Source organism: Loxodonta africana, chromosome 8, assembly GCF_030014295.1.
Source record: "Loxodonta africana isolate mLoxAfr1 chromosome 8, mLoxAfr1.hap2, whole genome shotgun sequence".
Classification (NCBI taxonomy): Eukaryota; Metazoa; Chordata; class Mammalia; order Proboscidea; family Elephantidae; genus Loxodonta; species Loxodonta africana.
Genome location: NC_087349.1, coordinates 26,837,258 through 26,851,136, shown reverse-complemented (window position 1 = coordinate 26,851,136; position 13,879 = coordinate 26,837,258). Strand labels below are relative to the sequence as shown.

Sequence of the window (13,879 nt, the reverse complement as noted above, 5' to 3'; positions counted from 1 at the left end):
CTTCATCTCAGGCCATTAAGAAAAACAAATTCCCTTCCAGCTAGGTTCCAATTGAGGTAAAGGTTTTAGGTAAAGCGCTGTTCTCTCTAAAGCTTCTAACTGCCTCAAGTTGTTTGATTTCCATCCCGTGAATTCCATACTCGAATCTCTAGAGTGCTATACCGTCTTCCTAGAATGATGTCTTGTCCCTCCAGATATCCAGAGAATAGTAATGTGGTATGTTATCCTTTCAACCCCTGCCCTCTATGTAAATGTAACTCTTTAGCACCTAATTCACATCCTCCCCGTGTCTTCATTCATCTGGAGATTCTTCCTCAGGTATCTCTGGTTTGGTTCTCACAGTTTATTGTGACCCCTGTTACCCAATTTATGGGTTCCTGCTACCCCTTTTCCTCTACTTTTTTTAAATTGTTTTAGGTGAAGGTTTACAGGGAAAATTAGTTCCTCGTTAAACAATTAATACACAAATTGTTTTGTGACGTTGGTTGCCAACCTCGAGATGTGTCAACACTCTCCCCTTCTCCACCCCAGGCTCCCTGTTTCCATTCATCCAGTTTTCCTGTCCCTTCCTGCCTTATGGTCTTTGCTTTGGGGCTGGTGTGCCCATTTAGTCTTGTGTACATGATTGAACTATGAAGCACATCCCTCACACGTGTTATTGTTGGCCCGATAGACCTGTCTAATCTTTGGCTGAAGGGTGAACATCGGGAGTGACTTCAGTATTGAGTTAAAAGGTCTACTTTTTTAAGTTAATAAATATTTCGATAAATACAGAATTATCATCCTCATAGTTTATATCATGTATTTCGTGGGTTTTATATTCATACATACACATTTTCTTTGCAGAAGCACAAAAAAGCAAAAAAAAACATTCACTATGGGGGAGCCCTCTCAAGTTCAGAAAAATCAATATTTTGATTTGGAAGGTAGTTGCATGGGTAGAAACATAAAAAAAATCCATCAGACTGTAAAGATTTATGTACTTTACTGTATATATGTTATACCTCAACAACAACAACAAAAAAGTGGAAAAAAAAAATCCCTAAATAGGGAGGATTCTTGAGAGGGAGAAGTTCTATACATTAAACATTTAATGTTTCTGCTTAGCGTGAAGGGAAAGGTAGAAAATTTCATTCTCAGAACAATCAATAGCACTATAACCACAATTCTATTGGACAGATTAAAATTTTTATATCATCAAAGTAAATTAATCCATCAATTCACTAAAGAATAATTAAGACAATTAAGTTCCATTCTTTCAAAAATGCCTTCAGCATTAAAAAGAAACTCATGGCATTTATGTGAAATTAATTCTATTCATAGGAACCTAGTGATTACACACACAAAAAAATAACTACATTATGGTATTGAACACACTCTATCCTCCAGGCTATGTACTTGATTTTTCAAAGTGTATTTTTCATTTATTCATTGAATCACTTATTCACTACCGTGTGCCAGGCCCCATCGTTGAATCACTAATTCAGATGCGAAGTGGACACCACCGCGTGCCAGGCCCCATGCTGGACGCTCTGGAGCATATTACATAATTCAGGGAGGAGAGATTTTCTTCCTGATTATGTTTTGCTTAGTGCAATACTGAAATTCTCCTAAACCTGGAAGTTTGAGAAATCCAGGTATTGCTTTAAAGGAAAAAAACCAAATTTTATCATTTAACTTAGGTATTTCATTTATAAGGATGGATATAGAACAAGATGCTCCACTTAGATAATATGCATTCAGATATTTGGGGTTAAAAGGTGTTAAAAAGAGTAGAAATTATGCAGGCTTTCTCATCCTGTGATAAAGTCTTATGCTTTCCATTCACAAAGTCTATGCAGAAAGAAACATAGTGCAGTATGTCAAACTTAATAGTTTACCTTTGCCATTTTCTCTGCCAGCTGCAGCCTACCATCGAGTTCCCTTCTGATCTGGGCTGCTTGTTCATCAGCATTATCCAGCTTAAAAATAAAACAGAAATTACACACATATGATTACTTAATGGTAGTGATCTACAGATTTAAGCAAGGGTTAAATGACTCAAAAAATCTTAATAAGTTCTCTCAACTACCTATTGAAAAGGAAATGCAGAATGTTGTTTAATTAGATTGATAACCCAATTTAATCCCTTGAGTACTTTTCCATTATTTTTTTTTCCCCACCAAAAAAAAAAAAAAAAGCTTTTTACCAAGAAATCTAATTATAATAACTCTTTGCCCAATCTGGGCACAACAACAATTTGAAACCAAGAAGTCCTTCTTTCCATGGGGCTACATTAGATTGTCATTAAGCTCATTCAGCCCATACCTCCATCTTCACGCAAGTCAGTCCTTAATAGTTCCAGAGAGATGAACCCCTTGTTTGTTCTTTCAAACTTCCCTGATACACTTCTGGATGGTGAGATACTGAGTAATGTTTTACTTCCTTCTATGTACTTTTAAAAATATTCCTTTCATTTTTATAAGTTTGTATTAGTGCTAAACTATAAAAGTACTATCTGATTGACTGATGTAACACCCCATCATTTAAATCTTCATATATCTCTCAGTCTCCTACAAATAGATTTCTTCTGCCAAGAAATCCTACTCTTTTACAGACTGGACCCATATTGGAATTCTATTCTGTTGTTCTAAGTTTGATTGAAAGAAAGAAAAGCACGTTATCATTTTTGTTTTGAGATATCTTTTTCTTTAATTGTACTTTAGATGAAGGTTTACAGAACAAACTAGCTTCTCGTTAAACAGTTAGTACACATATTGTTTTACGACACTGGCTAACAACCTCATGACATGTCAACACTCTGTCTTCTTGACCTTGGGTTCCCTATTACCAGCTTTCCTGTGCCCTCCTGCCTTCTAATCTTTGCCCCTGGGCTGGTGTGCCCCTTTAGTATCATTTTTTTCTATGGGACTGTCTAATCTTTGGCTAAAGGGTGAACCTTAGGAGTGACTTCACTACTGTGCTAAAATGGTGTCTGGGGCCATACTCTCAGGGTTTCTCCAGTCTCTGTCACACCAGTAAGTCTGGTCTCTTTTTTGTGAGTTAAAATTTTGTTCTACATTTTTCTCCGGCTCTGTCCGGGACCCTCTATTGTGATCGATGTTAGAGCAGTCAGTGGGCACCATCTAGTTGTACTGGACTCAGTCTGGTGGAGGTCGTGATAGTTGTGGTCTATTAGTCCTTTGGATTAATCTTTCCCTTGAGTCTTTAGTTGGAGTATCTTAGATGGCTGCTCACAGGCTTTTAAGACCCCAGACACTACTCACCAAAGTAGAATGTAGAACATTTTCTTTATAAACTATGTTATACCAATTGAGCTAGATGTTCCCCAAGACAATGGTCCCTACAAACATCAACCCAGTAATTTGGTCCCTCAGGAAGTTTGGATGTGTCTATGGAGCTTCGATGACCTTGTCTTGGACAGGTTGTAATGGCTTCCCCAGTATTGTTTACTGTCTTACCCTTCACCAATGTTACCATTTATCTATCGTCTATTTAGTGTTTTCCATCACCATTCCTCCCTTCCCTCATAACCATCAAAGATTGTTTTTGCCTGTAAACCTTCCCATGAGTTTTTATAGCAGTGATCTCGTACAATATTTGTTGTTTTGTGACTGACTTATTTCACTCAGAATAATGCCCTCCAGAGTCATCCATCTTGTGTGATGCTCCGCAGATTCACCATTGTTCTTTATCGTTGCATTGTACTCCGTTGTGTGTATGTACCATAATTCATTTATTCATTCATCTATTGATGGGCATCGAGGTTGTTTCCCTCTTTTTGCTATTGTGAACAATGCTGCAATGAACATGTGTATATGTCTATCCATGTGACAACTCTTACTTCCCTAGTATATGTCTATCCATGTGACAACTCTTACTTCCCTAGGATATATTCCTGGGAGTGGGACTGCTGGATTGTATGACATTTCTATTTCAAGCTTTCTAAGGAAGCGTCATATCATTTTCCAAAATGGTTATACCATTTTGCATTCCCGACAGTGCATAAGAGTTCCAAACTCCCTGCAGACTCACCAACATTTGTTATTGTCTGTTTTGTTTTGATTCATGGCAGTAACGCTGGGGTGAGAGGATATCTCATTGTGGTTTTGATTTGCGTTTCTTTAATAGCTAGTGATCTCGAGCATTTCTTCGTGTGTCTGTTAGCCTCTTGAACGTCTTGTTTTGGTGAAGTGTCTGTTCATTTTCTTTGCCCGGTTTTTCATTGGATTGTCTTTTTGTTGTAAAGGTGTTGGATTTTCATGTAGATTTTAGAGATTAGACCTTTGTCAGATTTATAATAGCCAAAAAATTTTCCCCAGTCTGTAGGTTCTTTTTTTACTCTTTTTGTGAAGTCTTTTGTTAAGCATGTGTTTAATTTTTAGAATATCCCAGTAAGCTGGTTTATTTTCTGAAGTTTGTGTGTTGTTAGTTAGGGTTTGCATCCTGTTAATGCCATGTATGAGGGCCACTAGAGTTGATCCTATTTTTTTCTTCTATGATCTTTATAGTTTTTGGTTTTATACTTAGGTCTTTGATCCATTTTGAATTAGTTTTTGTGTATGTGTGAGGTATGGGTCCTATTTCATTTTTTTGCAGATGGACATCCAGTTTTGTCAGCATCATTTGTTAAAAAGACTGTCTTTTCCACATCTGATGAACTTTGGGCTCCTGTCGAAGATCAGGTGAGCATAGGTGGATGGATTTACATCTGGATTCTCAATTCTGTTCCATTGGTCAATGTGTCTGTCATTGTACCAGTACCAGGCTGTTTTGACTACCATAGCTGTATAGTAGGTTCTGAGGTCAGGTAGTAGTGTGAGTCCTCCTACTTTACTCTTCTTCTTCAATAGTGCTTTACTTATCCAAGGCCTCTTCCCTTTCCATATAAAGTTAATGATTAGTTTTTCCATCTCTTTAAAGAATATTGTTGATATTTGGATTAAGATTCCACTGTGTTTGTAAACTGCTTTGGGTAGAATTGTCATTTTCGCAATGTTGAGTCTACCTATCCATGAGCATGATATGTTTTTCCATTTATGTAGATTTCTTTTGGTTTCTTGTAGTAGTGTTTCATAGTTTTCTTTGTATAGGTCTTTTACATCCCGGGTTAGATTTATTCCTAAGCGGTTTTTTTTTTTTTTTTTTTTTAGGGGCTATTATGCATCGTGTTGTTTTCCTGATTTTGTTTTCATTGTTCTCTTTATCAGTATATAGTAATCCAACTGATTTTTGTATGTTTATCTTGTATCCTGCTATTCTGCTGAATCTTTCTTCCTATTAGTTCCAGTAGTTTTCTCGTGGAGTCTTTTGGGTTTTCTATGTATAGTATTATATCATCCACAAATAAGGACAGTATTACTTCTTCATTACCAATTTGGATGCCCTTTAAGTCTTTTTCTTGCCTTATTACCAAGCTAGGACTTCCAGCACAATGTTAAATAGGATTGGTGATAAAGGGCATCTTTGTCTTGTTCCTGTTCTTAAGAGGAATGTTTTCAGCCTTTCTCCATTAAAAGTGATGTTGGCTGTTGGTTTTGTATAGATGTCCTTTATTTTCTTGAGGAATTTCCCTTCTACACCAATTTATTGAAAGTTTTTATCAGGAATGGGTGTTGGACTTTGTCAAATGACTTTTCTATGTCGGTTGAGATGATCATGTGATTTTTTTCTTTTATTTATGTGGTGGATTACGTTGATTGATTTTCTAACGTTCAACCATCCTTGTATACCTGGTATGAATCCTATTTGGTTGTGGTGTATTATCATTACTATTATTTTTGATGTGCTATTGAATTCTATTGGCTAGAATTTTGTTGAGAATTTTTGCATCTATATTCATGAGAGATATTGGTTTGTAATTTTCTTTTTTTGTGGTGTCTTTGCCTGGTATCAGTATCAGAGTTACGCTGGCTTCATAGTATGATTTCAGAAGTATCCCTTCCTTTTCCATGTTCTGAAATAGTTTGAGTACTACTGATGTAAGCTCTTCCCTGAAAGTTTGGTAGAATTCTCCAGTGAAGCTATCTGGGCAAGGGCTTTTTTGTTGCTGGGAGTGTTTTTTTTTTTTTTTAAATTACCTTTTCAATCTCTTCTCTTGTTATGGGTCTGTTCGGATTTTCAATATCATTTTGTGTTAGTTTGGGTAGGTAGTGTATTTCTAGAAATCTGTCCATTTCCTCTAGGTTTTCAAATTTGTTATAGTTTTTCATAATACTCTGTTATGAACCTTTTTAGTTTAGTTTGGTCTGTTGTAACGTCCTCCATTTCATTTCTTATTTGGGTTATTTGTGTTCTCTCCTGTTTTTTTTTTGTCAATATGGAGAGTGGTTTGTTGATTTTTTTTGGTCCTTTCAAAGAACCTTTTGGTCTTGTTAACTCTTTTAATTGTTTTTCTATTCTCTATTTCATTTATTTCTGCTCTAATTTTTATGATTTCCTTTCTTCTGGGCCGGTGGTCTTCTTTTGCTGCTCTCTATTTGTTTGAGTTCTAGGGTTAATATTTTGATTTTGGCCCTTTCTTCTTTTTCGATGTGTGCCTCTACTGCTATAAATTGACCTCTGAGCACTGCCTTTGATGCGTTCCAAAGGTTTTGGTATGATATGTTTTCATTCTCCTTTGATTCTGGAATTTTATTCCATCTTTGATTTCTTCTGTTACACAGTGATTTTTATGCAGGATGTTATTCAGTTTCCATGTAATTGATTTTTTTTCCTTGCTCTTTCTGTTGTTAATTACTACTTTGATGGTGTTGTGATCAGAGAAGATACTTTGTATTATCTCAGTGTTTTGGATTTTGTTGAGCATTGCTTTGTGGCCTAAGATGTGATCCGTTCTGGAGAATATTTCATGTGTGTTGGAAAAGAATGTGTACTTTGCAACTGTTGGGTGGGGTGTCCTATACATGTCTATGAGGTCAAATTGGCTGATTGTGTCTTTTAGGTCTTCTGTACCTTTGCTGAGTTTCTTTCTAGATGTTCTGTCCTTTACTGAGAGTGGTGTATTAAAGTCTCCTACTATTATCATGGAATGGTCAATTTTTCTTTTCAGTGTTGTTAAAGTTTGTTTTATGTATTTTGGAGCCCTGTCATTCAGTGCATAGATATTTATTTTGGTTATGTTTTCGTGATGAATTGTGCCTTTAATCATTATATAATGCTCTTTGTCTTTTATGGTGGATTTTGTTTTAAAGTCTATTTTATCTGAGATTAGTATTGCTGTTCCTGCTCTTCTTTGGTAGCTGTTTGCTTGATATACTTTTTTTCTATGCTTTGATTTCTAATAAATTTACATCTTCGTTTCTAAGGTGTGTCTCTTGCAGACAGCATATTGACTGATCCTGTTTTTTTATCCATTCTGTCACTCTCTCTTTATGGGTTCATTTAGGCCATATATTTTCAGCATAATTATTGGTAGGTGTGAGTTTATTACTGTTATTTTGTAGGGCTTTCTTTTTTGTGTGTGTGGTGCTGACATTTTCTTTGTTCATCTTACTCTCCTGTGCTGAATTCCTTTTGTTTGTGGATTTTTTTTTTCTTTTGTTTTTGCAGATTTTGTTTTCACTGAGACTTCTGAGACTTTATGTTTTTCTTCTTTATTCTGAGGAGTAGGTTTGTTAACTTTCTTTGTGGTTACCTTGAAATTTACCCTTATCTTCCTAGGTTTGAACCAGCCTTTTATTAGGTGGTATTGCACTGCCTTCCTCTCCATTACAAAGTTCTATACCTGCACTGTTTATTCCCTCATTTATTGTTCTGATGTTGTTGTCATTTACAGACTAACCTCTCTGGTTCCCTGTTGTAAATTTTTGGTTTTGAATAGTCCTTGAGAGTTCGTTTCCTAGGTTGGTATCTGGCTGGTGTGATGCTGCATCCTGGATTCAGGCTGTCATCTGATGTTTTTGTTTCACAAACTGAAGCACACCCTTTAATAATTCTTGTAAGTTTGGTTTGATTTTTACATATTCCCTTAATTTCTGCTTATCTGGAAATGTCCTAATTTCATCATCATATTTGAAGGAGAGTTTTGCAGAATATATTAATCTTGGTTAGCAATTTTTTTCTTTTAAGGTTTTATATATGTCATCCCATTGCCTTCTTGCCTTCATAGTTTCTGCCGAGTAATGAGTTTAGTCTTACTGTTTCCCTTCTGTAAATGTGACTGTTTTTCTTGAGCTGATCTGAGGATTCTTTCTTTGTCTTTAATTTTAGGGAGTGTGATTATGATGTGCCTTGGTGATTTTCTTTTGGGGTTCGTTGAGCTTAGACGGTCAGCTTTTCATCCTTCACAATATCAGGGAAGTCTTCTGTCAGCAATTCTTCAATGATCCTCTCTGTGTTTTCTGTTTCTCCCTCTGTTCTGGAACTCTGATCACTCATAAATTTTTGCTTTTGATTGTTATCCCACATCACTCTCAGGGCTTCTTCATTTTTCTTTGTTCTTTTTTCTGATTTTTCCTCAAACACAGTGGTATTCAAGTGTTTGTCTTCAATTTTGCTGATCCTGTCTTCCATTGTTTCAAACCTGCTCCTCAGACCTATGACACTGTTCATTTTTGAAATGTTGTTGTTATTTATCTGTTGGATCTCTAACTGTTGTTTTTTTATGATTTCTAGTTGTGAATTTATTTTGGCATTTTGTTCCTGTATTATTTTCCTGAATTCTTCTATTTCTTTGTATTTTCCATGTATTTGTCTGCCTTTCCCATGAATTTGTCTATTTTTTCCTGCTTTTTGCTTCAACTCTTGGATAGCTCTGATTATTAGAGTTTTGAATTCCCTATCAGGTAGTTCCAGAGCCTTTTCTTCAACCAGTGAGTCATCTGGTGTTTTATTTTGGAAGACTACTGGAACCATCCTGTCCTGTTATTTATTTTTATGTTTTGATATTGTCTGCTGTCTACAGGACATTCAGTAGTTATTTCCTTCATTTATTGATTGTAGATTTTTGTTTCACCCTGCTTTATTTTATTTGATTATGTCTGAGCAAGTAGGCTGTGCAGTCTCTGCTTGTCTATGGGCATGATACTTTTCACCTCCTTGTCCAATGGGCAGGGCCAGTCACTCAGTTATAGTGCAGCAAGGCAGGTCCAGCTGAAGGGGAGGGGCTGGGATGAGTTGTTTGTGGCATGTACTGGGGCTGACAGGACAGGCCGGGGGTCAATGCAGGGCAGGTTCCAGTAGGGCAGGCCAGGGGTCAGTGCAGAGCAGGTTCCAATAGGCTGTGCCTGTGCTGCTCAGGGGTGCAATGTTCAGCACATGTTTCAGATAGTTGTGGGGGGAGGTGATGTGTGGAGGTAAGTTGGGTACGGGAAAGGAGAAGAGACAGAAACAGAAGCCAAAAGAAAGAAAACAGGGTGCTAAGGGAGCCTGCCATTGGAATGCAGAGGTGAGAAACTGAGAAATGAAGAAAAACAAAAAGGAAAAAAGAAAAAAAAAATGTTCCCAGGGATCCCACCAGTACAGCTGTGCAGACAGGGGATATGGTTCCCAAGCCATGTAGTACAGCCTGGCTGGAAGGGGAAGAGATTGCACACACTGCCAGGTACTCAGGAGACAGGAAAAGAAGGTAAGTAGAGAGAGACAAGAAATTGAGAAATGAAGAAAAACAGAAAGGAAAAAAAAGAAAAAGTAATAATAATAAATAAAATTAAAATTAAAAGAATAATAAATAAAATTAAAAGAAAAATGCTCCCAGGGATCCTACTGGTGCAGCTGCAGAGATGGGGGAGGTGGTCGTCAGCCTTGTAGTACAGTCTGGCTAGAAGGGGCATAGATGGCACACAGTGCCAGGTATTTAGGAGATAAGAGAGGAAGGTAAGTAGAAAGAGATGAGAGATTGAGAAATGAAGAAAAACAAAAAGGCAAAAAGAAAACCAATATAACAGCCCCAGGGATTCCACCAACATGGTGGCACAGATCAGGGAAGCAGTTCCCCAGACAAGTGGCAGCTTACACACTGTCAAGAAGCAAAGATGGTACGTGGAGCCAGGTGTTCAAGAGAAAGGAGGGGGAGGAGGTGAAAGGCGGAAAAGAAATTAAAAGAAGCCAAAAAAAGCAACACTGGCAACAAAGAGATGGCACTGAAGGGGACAGCCTGTGTGGGTGGGGTGAATCCAAGCAGCATGGAGCTGGCGCCTCCCTGGCCAAGCAACCTTGGCTTTCCAGGAAGTGGCGGAGGCCAATCAGGGGGAAGAAGGGTGCGGGGGTAGGATAGTGTATATTGCTGGTTACTGGGTGCTCTGTCTCCTGCTGGGAGCTCCATGAAGCTGATTTCCCATACTCCCTGTTTGCCAATCTTCGACAGGAGTCCAAGATGGCGAGTGCATGCTGCATTAGCCGGTAAGGTACCTCCACTCCATATCTCTCCTTGCTCTCTGTTCTCTGTCAGTTTCTTAATCCATTCGATTCTTGCTTGAGTTCTTTATCTCATCATTTGATCCTTAAGGTTCCAGAACTAGTGTTTGTCTTTATTTTACTTTGTTTTTCAGGTCTGCTGTGGAGAGATGGCATGGTAGTTCTGCCTATAGCTCCACGTTGGCTCCTCCTCCTGAGATATCCTCGATTTTGATGGAAACTTACTTTTGCTTCTCCACTGGAATAATTCTTTAGCTTTTTATATAACTTATTTTAACTTTTCCTCACAATTCCTTTTTCCCCAATTATTTTTTCAATCTTCATTCTTAGTTCACTATAAAAAAATGTGAAATTGTGGACTTCCTAATAGCTATGCTCAGTGTAAATACTGGTTGGAGATGCAGACCTGAATAAGACAGACATTTCTCTTGGTCCTAATTCCATCCCCTCTCCCACTCCTGTCATTAAGAACCATGGACACACAACAATACATCCACACTTTGGTAAAGGTCTACATAAAGATCAGATAGGAACTGAATACAACAATAAACACCCAACAGAATACAGATAAGCTTTGTCCATTTGCTGAATGAGCACAAATTGACCATATTACACTTAAAAAACAGCCTTGAAAAGAAGAGTAGAAGTAAACCAGGCAAACAGGATGGTAGTACTAGAGATTATATGGACAGTCAAGGAAAGGGGAGGATGTTCCATAAGATGACATAAAAGTTCCGGCAGTGAGACTAGACAGTGTTTTGAGGGAATGGGATGCTACAAGAGGCAGGGGGGAAGTGGGGCTGGTGAGAGAGGCAGGTAACTTCATAAATGACTAATAGTATTTATAAGTCACATTAGAGCATAGGGAGTTTGTTCTTACAGCAATGGGAATTGACTGAGGGGTTTAAAGCAGAGGTGTGACATGATCAGATAGGTGCTTTGAAGAGAAAAGATCATGCTGTGTCTGGCAGGAAGGACTGGTTAAAGGGAAACAAAGAAGTCTTTTTTTTTTTTTTTTTGGTTTGGTTTTAAAAAAATATCTTTCAAGTTGATAAAAAAAATCAAGTTAATTTTAAAATAAGTTGCAAAAGTAAGGAAGTTTTTCTTCAAGTAAATCCTTGTTGTGAAAGAGTTTCTATCTCATCTTAAAAAACTAAGACACTTTTTATTGTAAGTGAATGAATATATGACTCAAAATCAAATGGAAACAACTCTGTCTTCACTGTGTCTAAAGCCAAAGGGATTTAAATTAAGAATTAATACAATTATGAAGGGAAAGAATATGTGATAAGTGTCTACTCCAGGTAACTTAAATCACTTATTACAGCTTCTAAAAGCAAAAAGGATGTATAAGAACAATGTAACTACAACACATCAAATATACTAAATGTAATATGGACTATCTTTTGATCTTTGCTTAAATTATTGTAAATATTTTTTCTTCCACAGAAAAATGATAATAAGCTGATTATTTGATTCTACAGGAGTCATAGTCTCCCTTTACAGCTCCACCAAGAAATAACATCTGACATCTTAAAACAAAAGACCATAGCTGTCCTTCCAACTTCGACAAAAACCACTATTTAACATCTTTAAACACTTAAATAACTTCAGATTAACAGCTGTTACTTAATTTTAAGTGAAATTGTTTAGATCACTTCTCAATTTTGCAAGTATTTTCTTCGTAGGAGATAGTTTTCTACTACTTTCTAAAATATTAATACCTTAATTGCATTTGTCTGAAAACTACAGGCAAAGAAAAGCAGAGAATTGCTGTACTACACTGTCCTTCAATAGTCTTATCTTAAACCCAAACCCAGTGCCGTCGAGTCAATTCCGGCTCATAGCAACCCTATAGGACAGAGGAAACAAACATAATATAAATTGCTTATCTTTTGCTTTATGTAATTCTAGATAGAATTAAAAGAGGTAAATCAGTGGGGTAATTTTTTTTAATTAGTAAATTTCTCTATTTAATATCCCAGATTTTTTTTAAGTTTTGACTACTTATTAACTTTGTTGTTTATAATAGCTTAACATTTAATGTATTTAAATTGAAAGGTTATATAATTTAATATTTTATGAAATTTTCTTAAAGGTTTACTTTTTCAATTGAGATAATTACAGATGACCATGCAGTTGTAAGAAATGCAGAGAGATCTTTTATACACATTGCTCAATTTCCACTGATTATATTTTCCAAAACTATAGTACTGCACTTACTGATGAAGATCAAAGACTCCAGTCTTCAGTATAGATTACCCCTCAACACAAAGAAAACAAAAATCCACGACCGGTCCAATAAGCAACATTATGAAAAATGGAGAAAAGATTGAAGTCGTCGAGAATCTCATTTTACTTGGATACACAATCAACACCCATGAAAGCAGCAGTCAAGAAATCAAATGAGGTGGAGCCAAGATGGCAGAATAGACAGACACTTCCATTGAGCCCTCTTTACAACAAAGACCCGAAAAAACAAGTGAAACGAGTATATTTGTGACAAGCTGGGAGCCCGGAGCATCAAATGCAAGCCTAGACAATGAACTAAGGGGCAGGGGGAGGAAGAGGCCATTCAGAAGTGGAGAGGAGTTACTGGAGCTGAATCGCAGGGAGCCCTCAGGTACCATTCCCGGAGCGGTGGCGGCAGGCTGCTACTAGTGTTCGGCCGCAGTTTCCTCAGGGAGAAGCAGCCAGCCACACAGCCTACTCGCACCTCTGGAACCTCAGAAGAACAGCAATCTTGGCAAAAGTTCAGTACTTGGTATATTTTACCGTGCTCCCACCACCCCCAAGCCCGCTTGAGAGGCTGAATCCCTGGGCCTGAGGTAGACCCTGGCGAGCACCTAAGCCATCCTCCCGGCCTTGGGGAAGGAAAAAATTTGCAATGGGGAGGAAAAGATAATTTGGTAGCTCCACTAACCAGGGGAGCTCAGGACAGAAGCGGCTCCTGTCCAGGCACAAACCGTCCATGGAACTTGAGCACCTTTCCCTTCTGCATGGACCTGTGTGGGCCTACTTCAGGAGAACAGACCCTTTTGGCAAACTCCAACCATTTCAGCTGTGCGGTGGAGAGGTGGCTGTTTGACGTTTGACATTGCTTTGCCTATTAAACAAGGTATATACTTACCCACATCAGGGACCTAAGGACTGGTGGCTCCACTCAGGTCACCCAGCCACCTGCGACAGGGGTCCAAAGATAACTGGTACCTCCCAGTCCTTACAACCAAAAACTCTGGGTGCCCACGGTCCCTCTGCAGAACCCACTCACCAGCACGCTCTAGGGAACAGAGACACATTTTCCTCAGAGACACTTGGGGGTCAGTTCTCAGCCCCCTGCCTTGTTCAGAGCATGACCCCCCTGCTGCAATCAGACACCGGTATACACAGCAATCACACCTGCCCCTCTAAGACTGTAGGACAGAGCCTGTACCACACACTTGATATCAGCTACCTGGAAACCTGAGCTGAATTCATACAAGAAAACTGAATAGACTCCTAGACTGATATACCTGGTAACAGC

General features: G+C 38.0%; 1 protein-coding gene across 14 annotated transcripts in view; it reads right to left on the bottom strand.

Annotated features, from left to right (window-relative positions):
- Positions 1 to 13,879, bottom strand: part of CADPS2 (calcium dependent secretion activator 2) — a 614,350-nt gene that overhangs the window by 349,116 nt on the left and 251,355 nt on the right. For all 14 annotated transcript variants that reach the window (XM_064289775.1, XM_064289767.1, XM_064289765.1 and 11 more), the window contains exon 4: positions 1,881 to 1,961. In XM_064289775.1, coding sequence (XP_064145845.1) covers positions 1,881 to 1,961 — 81 coding nt within the window. The remainder of the gene's footprint in view (positions 1 to 1,880; positions 1,962 to 13,879) is intronic.